The sequence below is a fragment of the Rhyacophila brunnea genome, unplaced genomic scaffold (genome assembly GCF_057557595.1).
Source record: "Rhyacophila brunnea isolate RB1 unplaced genomic scaffold, BYU_Rbru_1.0 scaffold_2, whole genome shotgun sequence".
Lineage (NCBI taxonomy): Eukaryota > Metazoa > Arthropoda > Insecta > Trichoptera > Rhyacophilidae > Rhyacophila > Rhyacophila brunnea.
In genome coordinates this window covers 49,198,228-49,222,521 of record NW_028232859.1, presented here as the reverse complement: position 1 = coordinate 49,222,521, position 24,294 = coordinate 49,198,228, and the positions used below count along the sequence as shown (strand labels likewise).

The 24,294-nt window shown below is 33.6% G+C and overlaps 1 protein-coding gene across 1 annotated transcript in view; it reads right to left on the bottom strand.

The window, feature by feature from the left end:
- Positions 1–9,499: 9,499 nt before the first annotated feature.
- Positions 9,500–24,294, bottom strand: part of Cand1 (Cullin-associated and neddylation-dissociated 1) — a 40,542-nt gene continuing 25,747 nt past the window's right edge. Inside the window, exons 13-20 of the mRNA XM_085947228.1 lie at positions 21,625–21,934; positions 21,314–21,512; positions 21,103–21,222; positions 18,100–18,237; positions 17,415–17,603; positions 14,714–14,957; positions 11,191–11,337; positions 9,500–10,855 (exon numbers count right to left, since the gene is read on the bottom strand). Coding sequence (XP_085803354.1) covers positions 10,725–10,855; positions 11,191–11,337; positions 14,714–14,957; positions 17,415–17,603; positions 18,100–18,237; positions 21,103–21,222; positions 21,314–21,512; positions 21,625–21,934 — 1,478 coding nt within the window. The 3' untranslated portion in view covers positions 9,500–10,724. The remainder of the gene's footprint in view (positions 10,856–11,190; positions 11,338–14,713; positions 14,958–17,414; positions 17,604–18,099; positions 18,238–21,102; positions 21,223–21,313; positions 21,513–21,624; positions 21,935–24,294) is intronic.

Genomic DNA, 24,294 nt, shown 5'->3' with positions numbered 1-24,294 from the left:
TCGCGAAGTAGAACATGTAAGCAGTATTATGAACAATACTCCGATCATGTGCGCAAAGCGATTGCGATCCAAATGGATTTTCAGTTTGCACAGGATTACAATGAGGTCATTGTATACTTCTTAAACGGTAGTCCAATGTTCCTGTGGTAGCGTTTTGTGTAGCATTTTTTACACATTTTATGATCGGCAGACGAAATTAGGACTCTAGAAACAAAAACGCCAGTTTCTGTTTTATAACAATGTTGGCGAGTTAATTTTTAATAATCTCACATTTAAGATTTAATGAATCGCCAAACTTTTACGAAAATACAAACTAACGCATTTATTTCTAAACCACTCAAATACATTCAATATAATAAAAAAAAAACACAGCAGCACTACATGCGTAGTAGGTCGTAGCTGAATAATAAATAAGAACGATAATATCGAGGGTATTCTGCGAAATTCCTCATCATTAAGTCAAAATTTTGCTGTTTTGACTTAATGATGAGGTAATCTTATTAAGAGTACGCTGTATAGTTTACAAAAACACACACAGTCATATCTATAAAACTGGCGAAGATAATTTATGTTATAAGTCAAAAAGACATACATCTATTCAGAGAAAAGGCACTAAAGAGACTTAGTGCATTTTCTTCTCTCAATCCAGGCTATATTCACAAAATTCTGCCTGCGAAATTGCACTAAGTCATACTCAAAGCAATATCGCAGACAGGAATTTGCATTTGTATGAAGTTATTTTTTTGTCTCATTCGTATTTTGACCGTTGACAGGATAAGTGTATTACTGATTTATAAACGTACCTAGCTAAAAATGAAAGAAGCTGCGAAAATATAAAAAATGGCAAAAAAAGTGAAATGTTGAAGCTAAATGGTAAGTTTATTTTTCTTATTTTACTGTGTAATATGCTTATTTACTATTATGTGGATACATAACTTAAAAATGTTTATTGCTTTTACTGTTTTGTTGAATATCATTGAAATCTTTTGTTTTACTATAACAAAACTTATAGGGTAAGGTAAGGTAATGTGGCGATACAGGTAATTTGGTGATAGTTTGTATTATTACGTGTATTCAAATAACCTGCCGTCCAAAAACTTTCAAGAATAAGTCATAGATGTTCATACTATTCTTTGACTTGGAAAAATTATTTTCAAAGTGTTATCAGTTATAAGTTGACGTACACGTGTTTGTATAGAACGCTTTTCGGAGAATTGACACATTTTTCAAATAAAATCTTTCTTTTTTCAACATTTAAGCTGTATCAAGGTAATATTCATACTATTTATGTTTTTATAATGGTTTTTCATGGTGCATGGCCTTTTATATTTATCCATTAATACGGTTTTATTATTTAGTGAATTTAAACTTTACCGACTTACAAATATCATAGAAATATTAGGAGATTTGTCATTTTTCGACCATTATTAGGTGTTTTTAAAAATGAGTAAATCAGTGAAAAAAATTACAACAAATTATTTTATATTGTCTTACGGGTGCTTAATTATGTTTTAAAAAATAATTCCAGGTTATATAGACTATCACCAAATTACCTACCACATTTTTTGTTTGCACCAAAGAGATTGAAAGACTGGAGAGGGAACACGCTATCATTTATGTACTAAAAAATACGAATCGGAGAAAGACAGTTGGTAATGTTGGTATTCTGGAGCTTCTTCAAGTTCGTGTGGTGAAACAACATGGCGGATATGATATTGTTATTCTCTCGATTTATACGTATTATACGTTATTATTCGGTAAAAAAATGTTTATTAATGGAAGAATACAAATGAGTAACAGCATTTCGGAACAATATGCATACTATTAATTATTTATACATTGATAGTTTTTCCTAAAAGATCTTTTACAATAACAATTCAAAACTTTTACATCAAACGTCAAATGGTTGTTTATTGCGAAAAATCCAGGGCCGTATGCATAATATTATTTCGAACCCAAAATATACGATGTCTTTTTCAAAGTAAAAACTGTTAGTGCTAGTTAATGACATTCATTATTTACATAGATTTTATATTTCATTTCAGAGTTAAATATATTTTTAAGAATACCAAACAAAAAATTGTATTTGTATGAAGTATGTAATGGAGTATATGTAGCAATTTTATAATGTTATAGGTATAAATTAAATTATTTCAGATTTCCGAAAAATGAAGTTCTTCGGAAATTGTGGATTGATGCAGTCGGGCGGGAGAGCTGGGTGCCATCTAAATATTCATTACTGTGTGGGAAGCATTTCTCGGAAAGTAACGTTAAATGAGTGTTAAAGTTAAATGAGAGTTAAAAAAGTGAGTTAAATAGATAAAATATTGTAATTAACTATATAATCAAATTTTCAACATACCTACCTGTATTTTGTTTCTAATAGGTTTGTATAAACAAGTAATTTTATACACAATATGTCAAAAACGAACCCATGTTATATTTTTATTTCATAAAATATTTTCAAAATACACATGTGTAAATAGGTAGGTAATATAATATTTTTTTTTTGTTTGTAATTAACTGTAATTATTTGTGTTTTTTATTTAACCGTTTTATCTAAACAATAATGCTATGTTATTTTATATAGAACAATATGTAAAAACAAGACCATATTTCTTATTCCAATATTTAACCATTTGCTATTTATTAACTGATTTGTGTATAATTTTTCGTAATATTATTGTGTTTTTTGTGTTATTAAAAATAAAATACTTACATCCATTTGCATTATTTTTTCTTACCCTGAATCCTAATAAAGTTTTTATTGCGGGAACTTTTTATAATGAAAATACGTTTATCATAAATTGGTTGTAAGCTTGTGTTGATAAAAAAAAAAATACTCAGTGGGGCGTTTTTATGTCCAAGTATGGCCCATTTGCAGCAAAGTGTACCTAATTTCAGAGAAGTAGAACTTTCTCTCACAAAACGAGTACACACTGACATTTGTGTGCTACCTCTGGGGGAGGAGTCCAATCTCTTTGGTTTGCACCTAAATGAGGAAAGAGAAGTGAAGGTGACGACAAATGTTACAGAACGTATTCATTTGTTGATATACAAAAAGCGGTAGACCTGGTGATGGATCAAAATTTGACATTATATAAAGCGGCAAAAGCCATGGGTATTCCATGATCATCTTTAAAAAAAATTTCTAAGAACGAGGGAGAAGATAGAAATTCAACGAAGAATTTTTCAAAAATAAGAAGGCCTTTTCCATTGACAGTAGAAAATGAGCAAAAATTGGTCACATATATAAATAATATGCAGGTGTTGGGCTTCGGATTGACCAGTTTGGAGATAAGGGAGATGGCTCATAAAATTGCCAAATCTGTGTGTCGTGATGCTTTGTTAAACTCGGAAAGTGATTCAGCCAGTAAGTGGTGGTGGAGTCAATTTTAAGCCAGATATAGTTTATCAGTGCGTGTGCCTGTGAAAAAGAAAAGATATTCTTCGGCAAAATGCCTTACTCCAGTTGGAGAGGAACAACCAGACGTAGCTGCCGAAGAACGAGTAGTTGTGGTAAAACAACGTGGATGCTCTCGAGTTTCTTCACTTCCTCCATAAACGACTCCAAAAAACCAATCACAGCAAAATGACGACGAATGGATTTGTGGAATATTTGAGAAAACAAATTTTCACGACACTAAGAAAAAATGGAGCGAAATGGATTGAATGTTGTTTTTGTATGGAAAAATATCATGAAAAATGTCAAACTGGTTCCATTGACAACGTATTCATGTGCGATTTTGTGCAAATTATGATGCTGCATTATAAATAGGTAGATATGTAGTTTTTAAGTACTTATACTATAAAAAATCGTGTATTTCCCTGGCTTTTGTATAATATGTATTTCTTGTAAGGATTTAATTATATATTGTCCTGATATTTCGACGTCTTTTATTTTTCTATACAAAAAAATAAGATTGTAAATGGAGCTTTTTTAAAAATTATCACCAAATAACCTTTACTTCACCCTATTACATTAAAGTATACCTACTGTAATAATTATGTGATTGTTGAATATCTACATGTTGTTTTGTCAGATACATCATAATTTTGCTTTTAATTGTTTGTCATAAATGTTATATTATTTATTGTTAATACGAGTACTATCTACAAAATTTACATTATACTTATTTTCATTTTCTAGTGACAACTACTACTTTTACGGATTTATCACAAAAAAACAAGTTGAATGGTACCCAAAATAAGAAGGAAATTAGATGTAGCCAGCACCTCAATGGACTTGCCAATTAATGAAGATAGTTTGTTGGATGATAGCCAAATACAGTTTTTTACAATGATGGAAACATTAAATTTGTAGACTTTAGTAACGATGACATTGCTGATGAAGATTACATTCCAAGCCCATCTGATTCTTTGGATCCTTTAATGGCATAGAAGACAATAATTCTGGAAATGCTATTATTCAACCTGACGAACAACAGCATGATACTTACGTCTATGATTTATACTGCTGAAGATAATAGTTCTAGTGATCCGTCTATCCAACCTCAGCATATAGATAAATGTACCATTGAAAGGTGTCCAAAAGAAAATGCTCGTTGGCGTCAATCTAAGCCAAGTACGTGGAAGATAAATGTGGAGAAAAAAAACGAGATGATTACCTACCATATTTGGGAAAGCATGATATCTTAAAGCAAGCAAAGCTCCCTAAAACAATCGATTGTGCTAAATGCCGCTATCAGTGTTCTGCTAAATTTTCAGAAAATGAGCGTCTGAATGTATGTAAAATGTATTAGGCAATTGGATCTCATGAGAGAAAAAAGGATTTCATTTTACGAAACTTTTCTTTTGAACAAACATGTATAAAAAAATATTACTAATAGGGACAAATATGTTTTTTTCTGATTTTTATACTTTTGATAAAATATGTTTGTGAAACCATTGTAAATATTGCAAAATTGTATGAAAAAAAATATATGACAGTCACCATATACTGTGTTTTCTGTTTTTGTACTTTAATTTGTCACCGAAAATGCAATAAGTCAAGTACTACCTTCATATTTTTTCCAAAAAGTAGCAAACCTGCGGTTATTTTTTAGTACCTCATTAAAAAATTTGTAGCCAATAAAACGATCTGCAATTTTAAATGCATAACTACATGACCTTTTATATATAAAAAAAGTTAAGAGCATGCAAACTTTCAAACTCGATTATCTCAAAACTAGTATTTTTGACTTAATGCTTATTCGCAGAATACCCACGATATAAGAGAAATATACTTTTAATGACATATAAATACATCAGATATAAATATGAGTTCGAAGGAACGCTGATTTATAATATAAATATTACCCACGCAATGTTAGTTTATTTTATAAGTTCACTTAAATCAATAATATGAGATTTAAAAACTAAACATACTGCTGTGCACTATTACCAAAGTGACCTAGCGTACGTCATCCGTTTTACAACGGTTCATATTTGGCTGACGCATCCATTGTTCGGAGCGTAAAGCGATAAACCGTGACATTTATTTTTCTTTATTGATATTAAAATATTAAATCATTCTAATTGTTTAAAAACTTTTTTAAGAAATAGAATAAATAAACAAAGACATATCTAATTTACCTTCTGAGATGTTCGACGTTTCAGTCATTTTACACTAAGATATTATCTTAGCTTATTGACACGGCAGCCTTCGGTGATTAAGGTAATCATGGAGAGACGCTTTACAACCTTTACGTGGCTAGGACAAGTGTTCCTGATGCCGCCAAAGAGTGTGACACTTCGTACCCTTATGGCACAGCCTCAAGGGTTCCGTTGCCATGGCCGGCCCTCCCTCACCCTGCAGCGGTGCTACAAAAGTGACCTACGTGCTGCAGGTCTGACATGGCGGGAGGCGCATGAGTTGGCGTTGGACCGAGGGAAGTGGCGCGGACTTGTGCTTGCCCTATGCTCCAATGCTGGGTATAGAAGATAAACCATTGCGCACTACCAGAAAATGCTATTCTGAAGACCACCGGCCGCCACTGTCGCCCACTAGTGGGCGGTACGGACCAGGTTGACAACCCGTGGTATAACTCAGTGCTCCATAACCGGTGTGCCGTGAGACGATACTAGTTGTGCCGCGGCGCATTGCTCCAAAAAAAGAAAAACAAATAATTTTGTATATTATACAATACTTAGTTAATAGCAAAATTTCCATACATGGCTGGTAATATATTTGAGCACCTGCATGAACTTAATAAAACAATGCAATGTCAGAATGAAAATATATTGACGTGCTCTGATAAATTAGAAGGATTCAAAAATAAACTCGAATTTTGGCTGAAGGAGTTAAGATAAGGATCTCTACAAATGTACCAAATGACTTACCAGACCACCATTCAAAACAAGCAATTAATTTTGGATCCGTCTCAAAAACATTTAACTTTGCTGCAAAAGAAATTTCATCATGACTTTCATATAATCAATACGACTGGATTCGAAACCCTTTTGCAACCAATGCCGAAAATATTATAGTAGCGCTTTCCCTATAAATTCGATAGGAATTTGTTGAATTCAGAAACGATGGGGCGGTAAAACTGAACTTCACCGATGTTCCATTGGCTATTTTCTGGATTTCGATTAATAAAGAATATCCTCGGATTTCCGACAAGGCTACCGCAGTTCAGCTCCCGTTTTCGACGACATATCTAAGTGAGCAAAGTTTTTCATCTCAAGTTATAATTAAAAATAATAAACAGTCTCTCAACTCTTTCAGAATAAATATCAAGTCAATATAGGTTGCGGAGCACTGGTATAACTCATAAAATATCTGAAAATTATTGACAAATGTCATACTTTTCGCATTTCTACCAATAAGTGTAATTTTGCGAATGTATTCCCAAGCTTCAAAAATTACGAGTTCTTGTTACGATATGTCAAAATACAAATGTTTCTCTGTATCTAAAATCGCTTCAAATGTTTGTAAATATTTTCATTCTCAACGCTGATCAAAGAGGTCAATAACCTTGGTAGCGTAGATTTTTAGTGCATTCCATTTAAAAATTGGTTGGAACCATGATACTTAATTTTTTTATATGCAGTGCAGTTTTAATAAATATTGGACTAAAGATTCAATCAACAGATGTCACAACTGAAAATTAAAAAAGTGTTTAAAATACAGTATTACTTTCTAAAATCCAATATTTTATACTGGTTGGTAAGAATTCCTGCTATTTATTATATTAAATCTGTAGAGAATTTCATTCTAAACACATTTGATACCAGAATTTTTCAGTAGAAGACCTTAGGGATTGCAATACCGGTATTCAATTATTTATCGATACTGAAATACCAGTTTCAAAAATCCGAAATACCGGTATTAAGAAAGCATACACGTTTATGTATTCGAAAATGAATAAATGTTATTTTTTCATTATTTTTGTATAAAAATAGTGTATAAATTTTATGCCGCCAAAACGCAAATATATATACAAAAGTTACATAATATTAAAACAAAATCCCTCAAATATACTTATAGAATTGTTGCGATGAATCAACATATTTCGAAAAAGAAGACATTCGTGGCAAATGTCTCCAATTATTCTATAACTATTTATCACCGGCCTTCTGCGCGCTCTGAAGCGGAGATGGCAGGCCGTGATAACGTCAAGGTCAAAGCGGGGGTGGGGGACAGAAACGCACGGGGTATTTGGTCAAGGCTGGTTTATTTCATCGTATTGCAGGGTAGTCGTTACAGATACGATACAGGTTATTGTCGTCGTTGGCGGTCGGTTGGTAATTGACGGGCTGCAACGTGGTGTCGCGGCTGGGCTGCTGATTGATTGCTTGGCATCCGAGGCGAGTCAGTGCTTGCGGCGTGGCGATCTGCCGATGTCAGATGTGGTCTTTTTTGGCGGGCTGTCCGGAATGCTGGCTTGGCTTCGCGTCCGAGGCGAGCGAAGGCGAGAAGAGATTTCGCGGTTGATGCTGTTGGTTCGGCGGTTGATGTAAGAGAGATGCTGGCTGGTCGACGTATCAGGCAAGAGAGAGCTTTCGCGCCCATCCAGATCCAACTGCCAGATTCGCGGCGTCCTGTTTTATCCGTCGGTCGGGAAGCTCCCTGTTTTACCGACGGATTGACTAGTGGCGGCGCGAGCGGCCGTTTTTGATAGACCGCGTCTGTTTTGGCGGGATTTTGACGAATTTGAATTTCAAGGAGACGGGTTCCGCTCGGCCGAGGGTTGCGATCACCGCGAAGAGTGGACGTAGGCTGTGGTATTTTGGGAAATATGATGGTTCGGTCCGCCCTTTGAGGTAGTCTCCTGTGGGAGACTTTCATCTGGTATCATATTGATCCAACGTTGTATTTTAGAGAGATTTTTCTGTACCAGGAATGTATTTTGTAAAAATTAACAGTTCTAAAATATTATCATCTATACATATTTATTAAGGTCAACATAATAAATGTAGGTAGATTGCAAAAAATAGATGTTAATAGTTATATTTATTGATAGGTACTTCTTTTTTTCTATAATAAGTTTTGAGGAATACCGGTATTCAATAAGAAATACCGAAATAGGTACCGGTATTGATATATTGATTCGGTATTGCCAATCCCTAGATGACCTAATATGGTGAAAAAAAAAGCATTACCAAGTACCTTTTCTAACATGAGAATTTCTTGTGTTTGGGTGCCAATGGGTTAAGGTAGTTTAACCCTCAACTAATATGTAACTAAATGTACTTACAATAGTTTTAAATAGTTAGGTAGCTCAACAAAGAAGTTGAGGCAAACGTGGACACACCAGACAAAAGCACCAAATTTTAAGCCAGAAGAAGTTATGTATCAATAATTATGTTCATCGGTTAGTAGAATACTGAAAATCAAATAAAGTCTTTCTATGCATATCAAAGGGCATCAACATGTACAATACTCAGCTCAACAGGAAGAGTAAGCATTATCTATGCAGAATATAAAAGGACACCACAATCCAAGTGACAGCGTGCCCTTGCTTGGTTTTGGAATTTGTTTTGTCGGTCGTGAAAAGAATTTGTTAATCAGTGGCATGGCCTGCATAGTAGGTTATTGAATGTTGAATGTCTCAAAAATGAATGATTTAAAATTTACAGGCATGTGCATTAGGAGATTGTGTATTTAGTGCTAACACCGCGACTGGCGCGTTTGGAGTCGCCACTTACTTGGGCCATTAGATATAATTAACGTGTTATTTAAATGTGGTAATTAAAATTTTAGCAGTGATTGTGTTAAAAATACAATAAAATGCATTTTTGAAATAAATGTCCCTCGGTAGGTGGTAAATTTGGACATCTGTGGCAAATAAGTAGAATTAGTAGAATTACAACACAATGTCTTTTAGTAACATACATTCACGCTAGTTTGCACTCTCCTCCTGCTTGCAATTTCGCTTGGGTGAACAATGGATAATAATGCCAATATTTATTAGCAATGAGTAAAAATACAATATAAGAATATGCAGTTGCAAGTTGCAAGGAATAAAGGATAGAAAGTTAAATGAATACAAGTACTATTTAAAAATCTTTATTTCTTTAATATGGAACGCCTTTCAAACTGAAAATATAATCTCATGCATTCATCTTTCCAAGAAATAAAATAAAACAGTTCACATGAAGAATTTCAGACAATAAATTATATAACATATTAAAATGAAAACGTTGTCTGCATCTTCATAATTTCTTGCAGATAAATAGAATTATATTAGTTTTGGAAATTGTCAAATTTAATGGGAAGTACAAATAATCATTGTTCCTTATAATATACTGCAAATTAAATAAAAGAATACTACACTCTGCGACTGCTGTTGCCTACACAAAATGAATGAAGTCGAAAATGTAGATATCTCGATACAAAATAATTAATGGTAGGTACATAAATTATAATCATGTTATCATGACCTTATTGTTGTGTACGATTACTTTCATAGGAACTAGGAACGGTTGATATAAATACAATGAAACGGGAAAAAATAAAAAAATCAATGCGTCATTCGCTTTTCAAATATTTCTTAAAATAATTTAGTCAGAAGCACCCTACGTGACCCGCACATCTCACATATTATTATAAAAAACCTATCAGAAACGAGTTGTAACATAATTTTAAATTAAAATATCGATTATTTAATAAGCCAATTTTTTTAAATATTATATTACATAACCCTATTGAATGGCAGAAAAATAAAAATGCAAAAAGCAATATAAAATATTTGCTATATAATTAAATTTGTTACAGTGACTAAATCAAGTACTTATAGTAAATGAGATTTCTCACTTTGAGGTAAAAGTACATCATGAGTGTATTTTGTAGTAGGTATATTCACATTCGGCGGAGAGTAACAAACTCCACATGGAAATTCCGTTTCACCTGTAATCACCGTATTCAATCCATTTTCACTCGAGGCAAATGGGTGACAAATGTAACATTTTTATCAAACACTTTATTATATTACTCAGTCGGAATAAAATGTTTCGATCTTTGACAATCTCGGACAATGAAAACCATGGGATATGGATACCAAAGTTGCTAAAAGTATGAACAAATTAAAATCTTACCGGACTGATATCTTAGGTTTTCTAATTGAAATGAGAATACCAAAACTGCATAATAGATATTTGATATTTTTAATAAGAATTCTTCGCCTAAACAGCATGTTGCGTAAATTTATGATCAGGTCAGCTGTGAGAAGCCGCTCGTCTTAAAAAATGAAATGTGAACAGGGGAGACGGCGACGCCCTCAACTCTGGTCCATGATGTTGGGATCGACGTTCGTCCCGCTCGAGTCTTTGAGGATGGATTCGAAAATGGGCTGCAGGTCTGGGAACGATTTGATTTGATTCACAAACTCCATCAAGTGAGGATTCTTATCTGGAAACATAAAAACTTTCATAAATCTTATAAGATTGTAACAACAGTCATCTGTTTTGTGTGTTTGACATTGAAATTGACTGCCTGAATCACTCGATCAATAAACTGACAGATGTCGAAAGATTTCAATAATCGTTGATTATTTGGGGGAAAAAAGTAATCACCGAGTAAGTTTGTTAGGCAGGCACAACATTTAAAGTTCTGCATCAGGTGACATGTAAGAATGTCATCCGTTTTATTTAAGAAATTATTTCCGAAAAGGTCATTTTCAAAGGCCCGAGAGGTTCAGGGACCGGTGAGACACAATGATGAGTACAAAATGCAAGGTGACAAACCTGCTTCGGGTATCTGAAGAAGCGACGCGGCCGCCCTCATCGCGGAGCGCTTGAGTTCATCTTGTTTCTCATATTCCTGTTTCACGGAATTGGCTTTTACTTTTGTGGTGCACGTGATTCTCAGCGGTTCCACCAGTCCTTCTAATCCTGCAACATTCAATATTTCATTAAACATGCGCCAACGACTTGTACATTACATTTGACATGGAAGATATCATAATCAAGTAAATGAACTGTGATAAACATTTAATTTTATGATAGGAGCAATAAAATTGCAAATAAAAGTCCAAAAACTGTTAGAGAGTTGAATTTTGAAATCATTTTAATAGTAAAAAGATTATATTCGGCAGAAGGTTATAATTATATATCTGAAGCAGCGACACACAACCCGTAACCCTCCATGTGATTTTGCCATAATATATTGAGTTCACTGACTAAATGAAATATGTATGCAAAAAATAATCCTACACACTAACTTTTATATCTACATCACCACGGTCGTTTCTGGAACTAAAACCCACTGTCCGCATTTACTTTTCCTGCACTCATAATTCAGTGTGTGTTCGATATCGTGTGGAGTTTTTTTTAACATTAAAATGCTTAAACCATTACGGAAGCAGACAAAGAGTTGAAGCACATATTGTGAGCAGTGTAGTGGTGAGGGGTGGATGTAGGATGTTAAGATCCGACATAAATAGTGCACACTAAACTTTGTTTAAAACATCACTCAACACCATGAATAATATTTTTTATTCGTAGGTTTTCAATATTATCACTCTAATTGTAATGCAAGCCATAAACTCTTATGTATGCTAATATTGCCAATAGCACAAACAGTACGCATCATCTTTGCATAAATAATTTGCACCTTGACAGTACATTCAGTTTACGTAAAATTAACCTGAAGCTCAGTATGACCTAAAGCCATTATAAAACAATGGAAATTGTGATAATCGCTTTTCTTCTGCGTAAGTTGCTAAATATCGTGTTATGCAAACTTGTTTTCAATATTTTTTATTTATTTTCGGTTACAGATGTATGTAACATAATTATTAAATCTAAGAATTATACATTATATTTGTGTAGTACATACTGGTGATGGGAAGCTACAAACACCGAAGAAAACAAAAATAGGCTGAAAAATATTATATTCAACAGTTATGATCTGTATGCCATACGAAATAAAGTAAGATTTTTTATGAGATGAAGAAGTAAATCTTAAAGAAGTACCTATTAAAAGCGGTCATGGATTATCAAGGGAGGAAAGAGCATTTGAGAAAAGTCTTACACACTATAGGTTTTATTGGTTTTCAACAATGACAATAACTATAGTCAACCGTTCTATAGGTCTATAGCCCGAAACAGCTGTCAATACAAATGACTCAGTAAGAATAGAATATACAAAAACAACTTTGTTTCAAAACCATTACAAGGTACAGTAAAACCTCGTAAACACGAATTCCATGGGACCGAAAGTCGAAAAAAAATTCGAATTACAAATTATGAAATGTATGGGGGAAAAATATAAAAATTTAGTAAAAATTTTTTTTTTTTGATTTTCATTAATTTCGTTTCTGATCATAGATGTGGATACCGAATTGGGTCATAAAATGTCAGGATTATTTTTATTACCTTCTTAAAATAAGTAATTTTTGATTTTTTAAGAAAAGTCTGTCACAATTTTCAATGACTGGCTCATGAAATAGTGTACTTTATTACGATTTATTGAATATTTTTGTATCCCAGGGACTCTGAAATCATTTTGAATTACGAAATTTGAATTAAAGGTATGGTTTTATATGAAAATAATGTTCAAGGGACTTTTTTTCGGAAAAATTTAGAAATATGGCGAATTTCGAATTATCAGTGTTCTTACTAACGAGGTTTTACTGTAATACTTTAGTTTTTGTCAATAGTCAAGACACGTTGCAAAGTAAATTATAGATATTTCTTTTTACACATTTTTATTTCTCTTCGGTCCATATACCCATGGTCTACCTACTCTAAAAATTTGGATGGTTAACTGTAAAATTATCCGGTTTTCGGTTATTTTAGAAACACACGGTTACCCGGTTTGGATTTTTGTTTTTTGTGAAGTTTGGTAATTTACCGAATTTTTTAACATATATATTTATAAGTTAAGGAAGATTTGCAACACAGGCAGCACACAAAGAACATGTGACGTAATAGTATGCAGCGCTGTGTCGTAGAAGACTTGATATAAAAGTTGGCCTCCGGCATATTATCCTAATATGTGGCAGTGGTGAAAGGTGGAGGTAGGCTGTTAAGATCCACCATAAATAGTGCACACTAAACTTTGTCAGTCATACTTATTTGTTTTCATTGAAATAAGACTACAAATTACAGATGAAGTTAGTTAGTTTTTAAAATTCAATTAAACCCCGCGAAACCACGCCATAATAGATAATAGTCAAAAAATACTCGTCTATCTGTAAAATATCTAAAATTATGCAATTAAATAATACATAACTTTGTATATTTTACAGATTAAATAATATTTTTTATCTATTATAGTTTGGTTTAGGCAGGGCTTAATGAATTTTAAGGAATGAACCAATAATATGAGTAATATGTATTCTTAATCCAACGACATAAATAAGTATGAATGAAAAACTGTGCACAATTTTGTCATATCGCCCAAAATATACCAAAACCATTATGGTTTGATTTTGGCAGGGTTTCATTTATTTTCATAAACTAACCAACACTATCTGTAAATTGTAGACTTAGTTCAATGAAAACAAAGACGTATGCCTGACAATGTTTATTGTGGACTATTTATGTCGGATCTTAACAGCCTACCTCTACCCTTCGCCACTGATATGTAGTTACATTATACCGACTAGATTTTCATTGAAACATTATAAAATGCTTCAACCCCATACTGTAATTTTGGTTAAAGTTTATTGTTGCTGCAAGAGATATCATCGATATACGTGTGTGACAAAATATTTGCGTGAACTTAGCTACGACAACACACTTATTGCATTATACACTAGCAAGATTTGGTTGTAAAAGATCTGACTTGTCACTTTTAGAAGAAATCAAAATGCTCCCAAGTCCGAACACATTACCAACACGTGACATGCTGTCACGCTGAGATAGAGATAGAAACGTTGAGATTAAGATAGTGAATCAATACCTCTATCTCAGCGTGACGTGACGTGATGGTAATGTGTTCGGGCCATTATTGACAAAAGAAAATGTATTGATGCATTCCCATTTCATATGCATATACATAATGCAAAGTGGAGCGGAGTGAGCCGAGTATCTGGCATGTAGCTATATAATTTATGTCTAGACGCAGGACTCACGAGACAGACAACAGACAAGTATATCATTATCTGCGACATTTATTCCCCCGTGCAGCCAGCGAACAATTAAAAAATGGATATATTAGCCGTACCGATATAAAGGTTGTGCATCAATGATCTAAATAAAGCACCTACACGTATACTGATAATACCATTGAAGCGTTCTTATAATCGGAGTGTGGACTTACTCTGCAGGACGACGGTGGGGCAGAGGGTGGCGAGTCGGGCCGCCATAAGGTAAGTGAGCATCTTGATGTCGTAGTGGTCTCGGAGACCGCCTTCCACATGCTGCAGAAAGAGGAAGACATCGAGGCGGTCCAGGCAGCTGCCTAGCAGAGTGTACATGCACTCGAAGGCCGCCTTGCGCAGGTCCAATCCGTCATCCACCGTGTGCTTGAAGGGGCCCATCTCCACTTCTCTTATCAGTTCTTTCTGCAAAAGAAAAAGATCACTCCGGTTCGTCGATACAGTATATCATGACACAATTAACATTCAAATAATATTTTATGAATATGAGGGAGATGCGTTAGACGAAATTGAAGGCCCCAAAATTACAAAATTATGATTATATGGTGACATTTAGTATGGAATCTGAAAATTAGTTTTGAGCTATAATTATTTGGTGCCAAATGTGTGCTTATTTGAAAAAAATGTGATTTCATTTTGAAATGATAAATGGTTGGCAAATATGAAAGAGACCAGTCGTATTCGGGTTCAAAAGTTATTTATTTTTAATTCTGCAATCAAAATTTGGTGATTTTTATCGAACATTGCCAAAAATTGACATACCTACTGTGTGTAGTAGGTCTTCTGCTCGCAAAAAAACCGCACCACTGTGTAAAATAGTGAATTTTCCTATACTAAAACTAAACAATTTATCTTTCCTTTTTCAATCTGGGATTGATTGGAATGCTATCTTTTTCAAGAGCAAGTGTAGGGTTTTTTAGTCGTTTATGTAATTTTACTATATTTCCTATAAAAGGCGTGTAAAAATGCAACGCGGTGTCGATGGCCGGCCTTTGAGCCGGAAACAGCATGACTGAAAAATTTGACAAAACCCACGGGGAGGAATTAATCCCATCAAATGGAATGATAAAGATCTAATAGTTTCATAGATAGTTCAATTTTATTTAAATATTTTTATACCTGTTGGTACATAATTCATAATAATTATTTATATAATGTATGTATCATTTCATTTGGTATCCACTAATTTAAAGATTATTAAATTTCATGTTTTACTCGCATAGGTACATTGGTATCCACTAATTTAACCCTTTTACTCCCAAGTGATTTAGCCTAGCATATGTGAAAACTCCCAAGCGTTTTTTGTCAAAAAATCGTTGATTTAGTTTTTTTTTAAATAAATAATTCTACACATGTTTTAAAAATTTGAAACTTTTTTTGTGTGTTCTCAATGGTGTATAAAGCAATAATAAGTAATAATATTGATAGTTTACACCAATAAAATAAAAGAAAAAAATAATGTATCAATATTTATTTAGAAATGAACGGATAAAACTATGTTTGAACTACAAAACAAGTGTGACGACATTTTTATACGACAAATTGTATAGTATAATCTATTCTTATCTAGTAAGAGAAACAAAAATAAACATATTATTTCTCTATGAAATAGAATTTTTATAAAGTAATCAAAAAAAAATCGTATAGTGTCAAGGTATTCAAGAATATTATTCAATTCACGAAATCGCACGAGAATTCGATACAGTATTGAGGACCAACTGATATGGGAATGAAGAAATTTCAAAAAATAAGTTTCAAAGCACTAAAACTTTTATAATAATATTTATTCATGTATTTTTTCACCATTCTACCAACAGAATAGTGGGCATTCATTGTTCGTTCGGTCATAGTTCATTAAAATTACAAAATTCATAATTATGTGATAAATGAATCATAAAACAACTAAAAGAAATCTCAGAACTTAAAATGTGTCATAAAAATAATGTTTTATTATTTTTATGACCCTCTTTGGCTTGGCATTCGACAGCTAGAGCAATTATGACTTGTGAGTTATTAGGGTATGCCACAATTATAATCAAGTGTGACACTAAAATAACTATTAGTCACACCTAACACATACCGAATATAGTGTTTTGTCTACATGAGAAGAAATATGACAGGAAAAAAATTGGAATAAATCGTAAATTTGGATCCAAACTTTCGGCCGATGGATCGGCCCAGATGGAGTTTTCGCATAGGTATGGTGGGCCGAAATATCGGCCGAATGGGAGTAAAAGGGTTAAAGATTATTAAACTTCATGTTTTACTCGCATAGGTACATAATTGACAAGTTGTTTTTATGAAAATTAAATAAAACAAATAATATTCTATAAAATCACTACTGAATATCTGGCCAGTTTATGGGGTTGAAAACAAACACAATGAACCGGCTTGAAAGATTTAAATGACTCAAATATTAAATGAAGCGAAAGCGTGCAGATGATTTGCATCATCATAAGTTGCCATAATAATGAACATCTGAGGCCTTAAGCCCTTAGGCATATCCTGTGTCGTAATACATACAAGATACTGCAATTAATATTCAAGAGCAAGATTGCGGGACGTCGAGCTAAAGGAAGACAGAAAAAGATGTTATGAAAAAATCTCTGAACAAAACATTTGTAAACTGGACAAAAAATATTTAGTTAGTAGTCATGAAAATATCTTCGAAAGGATCTCATTTTGTTTTATTTATTAAACAAAAAGTGGTCTCGAAATGCTGAGTTTTTTTGCATCGCAGTTCACTCTCACACAATGGGGTTCTCCAATTCAGGGTAATTTTGTGCTTATACGAGTACCAAATGAGTACAAACATGAAATAATGTAGAATAATATTAATATTATGGTGACAACGGTGCTCACCTTGACTTTGGTTTCTTCATATAGCTGCGGCAAGATGTCATCCAAGAGGTCTCTGATGAGCGAGGGCTTGTTGTGGGCGGCCGAGTTGAAGGCGACCAGCGCTACTCGCCTCACACCCAAATCGGGGTCACGGAGGGTCGACAGAAATTCTCCCATACACTCTCGCAGTAGCGGATCGATGGCTTGCGGCTGAAAATTTTTACGATTGAAGCATTACGATATAATTGAGGGCAAGATTGCAGTTTTCGTCGGTCACCCGCTGATGACACAGCTCAAAGGAGTGATGCGGAACAATAAAACAAGTTTTCTAAGAAGGTCGTGGTCAGATAATTTCAGTATAGCCAATGAGGCTGAAATTCTCACTACTGATTCCGTGGTTTTCGCCTGAGCCCAATTTGCATGTTATTGTGTGTGTTCGAACTCAGTGCAAATTGTTTACACGGTTGACAACCGATCCTCATGAAACCATATCGGAGTGGAAGTGGTAAATTTACCCGCTGTTACTTTGATTGAAAAGGATATAGAATTGTTCTTTACCGATATAAAAACATTTTATAAATTAAAATCTGTATTGTCAAGATTCGTATTGTCACTCTATTGCGGTTTGGACAATTCTTTCTTATTCAAAAGAAGCAGTAGAACAGTGAAACAAATGGAAAAGCATAAATATGTAAAAACGGCGCACCTGGTCGGAGATGGTGAATTTGATAGCGGTGACGGCTGTAGTGCGAGCGAGGGGCTCAGCCGCTTGCAGGAATGCCCTAAGGCACGGCAACAGCACCTGCGGCTCCAACAGGCACAGCTTACCCAGACACTCTGACACCTACGCAAGCTCTTACTTTAGTCGTCACTAAATACTTCTATTAATTTTATTTTATACAACAGAATGACAATGGTTAGAATAAATGAGGTGCTATAAAACAAATACAAGTGCACCAGTGTCCAAGTCCCAGTTCTGTATATATATCGACTTCATAGCTAAATATGTAATAATCATAAATTACACTTGGCCGTTTCCAACATTCTGTAAATGAGGCTGAAGGAAAATTGCATATGTTACGCCGAATGTGCGAAATTAACTATTACATGAAATGGGCAAAATTTTGGCTAATTCATGTAATAGTCAAGCCCGTTGCCTTATTCGTGAATTAGATAAATTATCTGCTGAGTACGTGAATTCGCCAGGGTATTGAATTATTAAACTGTCAACATGACAGTAGAAAAAGTAAATTTAATACGGATGGTTTTATTAGTTATAATTGGACATAATATAATATTATTATTATTAGGTTAGGTTGGGTTATGTTAGGTTAGGTTTTGTAATTCTGAATTCAACTGAATGTCCATTTTGAGGTTAGCTAACAAGTATCAACAAACTATCACAAACATACAATCGACCATTGCACGATTGATACCCAAGCACGAATCAAATCGCGAAAATACCTTTTAATAAAATTCTTCCGTTATCATATTATAGTTCTAGATTTTTTTGCGCATAGTAAATGGATATGAACATTATTGTAGCTATTGATTGGTATATTTTTATATTATAATCAATGACATTTGACACATTTGGTTAGTTTGATTAGTTGCAAAAAATACCACCGGAGCGCGACCATCTATTTTGACCATAGATAATATACGTAAATTTTGACCAATGCATGAGCATTTGACACATTTAGTGTAGTTGCAAAAAACACCACAGTAGCGCTACTATCTAATTTGTCCAATGCATGAACTAGGCAGAAAAATTACTGCCGAATTCATGCACTCGGCAGATATTTTGTCTAATGCATGAATAAGGCAACGGCCTTGCATTTTTCATGATTTTGGCAAAATTTTGCACATTTCATGTAATAGTCAATTTCGCACATTCGGCGTAACAAATACACAAATATTATATTCAGGTTGTAAAAAATGTAAACATGAGATTTTCGAATGTTGAGGGATTACATAACATTAATGCAATAATTATTGTTGATTGTACCTATACAATTGAAAGCAATTAATATAATATTAGGTAGTTTTTTAATTTTGTAATTTTCAAATGTATTTATTGGTGAAAGATTTCAAATTACTTAATTACACATATTGTAATTAAACAAGTGTAATTTGGATTACTATTTGTTCTCACAAAAAATATAAGTAGATAAAGATATACCAGCATAAATCGTCAGACGGCTGAGTTCAAAACTAAATAATTGTCCATCGAGGATAAATTTGTCACAAACGCCATTTATTTTGCTCTCATGGCGTCAATATCCAATTATATATTATTAAATTATAAATAAAATAAGCAAATTTTAAAAGAAAATCAACAATTCAAAAAGCTCTTTCTTTTAAATAAGAAATGTACGTAATACATAATTTGATATGTTGAAGTATTAATATAGTAATTTACAATCAAAGGACTATTTGTAGCTAATCCACCTGATTTTCTTGCTCTAAAATTTTTTAATGTTTGTTCACTTAAAAAAATAAAAAGAATATTAGATTATATAAGGTGGCCTTTTAATATTTCACACTTTTAGATATCTGTTTAGCGCTAATTACTTCAAGTAAGTTATATTTTGATATACCTAGTGATGGTAAAAATCAACAACGAATTAAAATATCTCCACAAAAAAAAGAATGCAGCCGAAGCAATTGGAAAATTTTGTGATTGAAAATACAGAGGAAATAAAGTAAGAAGTATTTCTAAAACAGATTGTGGAAATTCCAGGGATATAATTCTAAAAGTATGGCAGTTCTGCGATGACAAAAAATCACAAAACGCATTGGTAATGTTCGTATCAATAATGCAATGGCACAGGCGGTCCTAATCACATATAAAGATTTATTTTCAGTGTTACCGAGTTGCGTTTTATTACATATGCAAGTATTTTCTTGTTTTTTACGTTTGTTCAAAAAGTCATGATATCAATTAATGTTGGATAGTAATATAAAATAATACTTAAAAATATAGTACAGTACAGTAAAACCTTGTTAATACGAATTCCATGGGACCGAAAATCGAAAAAAATTCAAATTACAAATTATGAAATGTATGTATTTAAAATATTAATTTAAAATTTTTTTATTTTCGTCCATATTGTTTACGATCATAGATGTGCCTACCAAATTTCCGGTTTTCTGTGTGTTAATGGGTCATAAAATGTCAGGATTATTTTTATTACCTTCTTAAAATAAGTAATTTATGTTTTACGAAAAGTCTGTCACAATTTTCAATGACTGGCTCATGATATAGTGTACTTTATTACGATTTATTGAATATTTTTGTATGCCAAGGACTCTAAAAAATAATTTCAAATTACGAAATTTGAATTAAAGGTATAGTTTTATATGAAAATAATGTTGAAGGGACTTTTTTTATGTGAAAATTTCGAATTACGGCGAATTTCGAATTATCCGTGTTCTTATTAACGAGGTTCTACTGTACAAGTATGCTTTTGCCAAAATTTGGCGGACACCGAATGGCTGGTGTTTAATTCACATTTAAATTATCAAAATAAAGTGTCTGTTTGAACTTACATTACTACATAGTATGTACTAAAATTACAGGACCCAACCCTTTTGTTAAATGGAATTATTTGATGCCAATGAAAATATTAATACCTTATTAATTAATAATGCACACAACCTGGGGACAAAAGATTAAGATGAATGGGGCGCTATCGGAAACACTTACCACATTCCTGGACCCCTCCTCGGCGCACTGGCAGTGCCCCGCCAGCTGTTTCCAAATGGAAGGCACAAAAGGCCGAAGAGCTTCTACCCCCGCGGGACTGCACGATTGGGACGATATTATCTGAAAAATGAGTAACCATTGTCAAAAATTAATAAACATCAGCAGGGCGGTGCACCGACACAAAGGTAAAGGGAATAAATAGCAATTGTACCTCTTTAAGTGAGTGTAGCAACAAGTATTGTCTCTTGGGGGTGACTTCGATCTCCTTTAGGATGAAGGGTAAGAATTCTGGCAGGTTTCCCACGGCCACCGAGCCCAGGGCGTAGCTGGCCGCCGACTTCACCTCCTCCGACGGAGGCGAGAAGGAAGCCAACAGAACTTGCTTCAGATTCGGGATCTGACTGAGGTCTCTGCGAAATGAACAAAATGATTAATCTTCAGTGCGGACGAATATGGTCGATTTTCTCCGGTCCCGGATATCGACATGTTCTTCAATATTGTGAGAGAGGAATGGTGACTGACATGTGTCTGCCGATTTCTGCGATGCCGAGGAGGGCGAACATATGGTGGGCGTCGCTGGCGGGGGCGTGAGCGTCCTGCAGGAACTGCTGCACCACGGCGGCGGCCTCGGCGGGCGACTCTTGCGTGAGGGCCGACACGCATTTGGCCAGCGAATGGAAAGCCTGTTTGTGCAGGTGTGGCAGTGCGTTGTGTGCGCCCAGCTGCTTTACGGGGGCCACCAGCAGTGCCAGCAGTTCGCGGTGCCCGAGACCGGGCAGTCCCGTCTTCACCAGCGCCCGGAACAACTCCAGCATGGATGCCAAGGCCGCGCCTGTAATACCAACCCGCATAATCGCAAATCAATGACATACATACATACATAATTAAATCAGATTACTTATTTATCTTCTAAAATATTATAATGAATTCAAGAGATAGATTATTTGATATTTATCAAATTTTTATAACCAGAAACAAAACCGTCTTTCAACAATGATGTTGAAGAAAATCTTCTTCTATAGAGATGAAGCCCAAATGTATGAAATTGAAGTTGAAAAAATTGAGTTCTGATCCATTGCAATTTTTCCATAAACGCCTGTGATTTGCCAATCTGCCAAATATTTTACTTATTGAAATGTTGTTTTCCAAGTTGAAAGGACATCATAATGACATATTATACATCTTTTCAACAGTCCAAGGATTGTTCAGATATTATCCTGTATCAAAAATCGCTTCCGAGGTTGTGTTCATTTTTAACGCCTATAAAAAAGGTCAATAACCTTGATTGCATTAATTTTTAAGTATATTCTAACAAGGAAATATAAATACTTAATTTTATTCTTTGCAGTGAACTAGTTTACAAAATGATTCAATCAACAGATGTCACAAACGGAAAATAAAAAAATATTCAAAATGCAGTACTATTTTATTTAATTTAATTAAGTACTTATTTTAATATTTTATACTGGTTGGTAACAATCCCTACTATCTAATGTATTCATCCTGTAGCGAATTTGTTTCAAAGCACATTTAATATCAGAAATTTTCAATAGTTGCCCAATATAATTATTTTCAATAGATGCCCAAAAAAAATCATTCCATTAAAACCTCGTTAATACGAACACGGATAATTCAAAATTCGCCGTAATTCGAAATTTTCACAAAAAAAATAAATCTCAAAACTTAACTTGCATTTAAAAAAAAAAAGGATAACGCATTTAAAAATGTTTTGAACTATGGTAAATTTTTTAACATGGATATAAACATAAGGCGACTTGGTACGTTGAACACATAAAACGGGATAATTTGTATATTTTTTTGCCTTTTTTGAATTGCCACAGACATGGCAACTCCTGCGCGGCTTGGCATTTTTGGGTGTTGGAGGTATGTGCTCTGGCAAATGGTCTGTAGCGGATTTTGGTAATAAATGAACCAGATTATCAATAGTTGATGCCGTGGGCCTATGGGGATGTACAGTTTTTACACTATATTTTTTTGCTACCTGTTACAAATTTGTATAAATAGTAAGCATTCAATAAATGTAAGTCTATTATGTGGAAAGCCACCTTCTTATACCACTTAACCACTTCCCAGTTATATTTTGGTGAGAAAGAGTGTCTAAAAATTGTCAGATACTTTTTTAAACATTTTTTAAACAATTTATTAAAAATTTTATTTTTACGTTTGTTTTACTTTTTTTCACATTAAATTAACACTTTTTTACAATATTTAAAATTTTATGAAAAATGTCAATTTTTTTTAATGTTTTTCTACATTTCATCACAACAGATATGTAGGTTTATGTTTTAAATTTTACGGAAATAATTTTAATAAGTCTTTTTGGTATGGTAAATTTTTAAAAATTCAATACACAACCCTACATCACAATCTCGTCTCCTTCCGTATTCGTTTGTCATTTTCATTCATATGTGAGCAGCATACTTTGCACGTCTAGTAGGCCTTTTTTATTCGCCGTAGATGGTATTGGTTGGTAACTAAAATGAAGCTAATAAGTATAAATAATATATACTTATTTTTTACGAACTCACTTCTAAAATGTGCTCAAAAATAACAAAAATAACAAAAGTAACTAAATTCAAATTACAATAACATGCGACATACGAGGGTGGGTCAATAATTCCTTAGAAAAAAGCATTAAAACAGTTTTTATTTTTGTATTTTTTTTTTATTTCTCAACATAATCTCCTTGGAGCTCAATACACTTGGTTAGACGTTTCTCAATTTTTTTTAAACCGTCAGAGAAATAAGTTTTCGGAAGGTCCTCAAAATAAGCATTTGTCCGATCGATGACTTCTTCATTTGAAAAAAAACGTTGTCCACTTAGCCATTTTTTTAAGTTTGGGAAAAGAAAAAAGTCACTGGGGGCTAAATCTGGCGAATACGGTGGGTGGTCGACCAATTCGAACTTCAATTCTTCAATTTTAGCCATTGATCGTAAACATGTGTGAACACGGGCATTGTCCTGATGAAAGAGGATTTTTTTCCTGTTTAAATGAGGCCGTTTTTCTTCAATTTCGTTTTTTAGCTGGTCCAATAAAGATGCATAATAATCCCCTGTTATTGTTTTTCCTTTTTCAAATAGTCAACGAAAATAATTCCACGTGCATCCCAAAATACAGTAGCCATAACCTTACCAGCTGATTTTACGGTTTTCGCCTTCTTTGGACATGG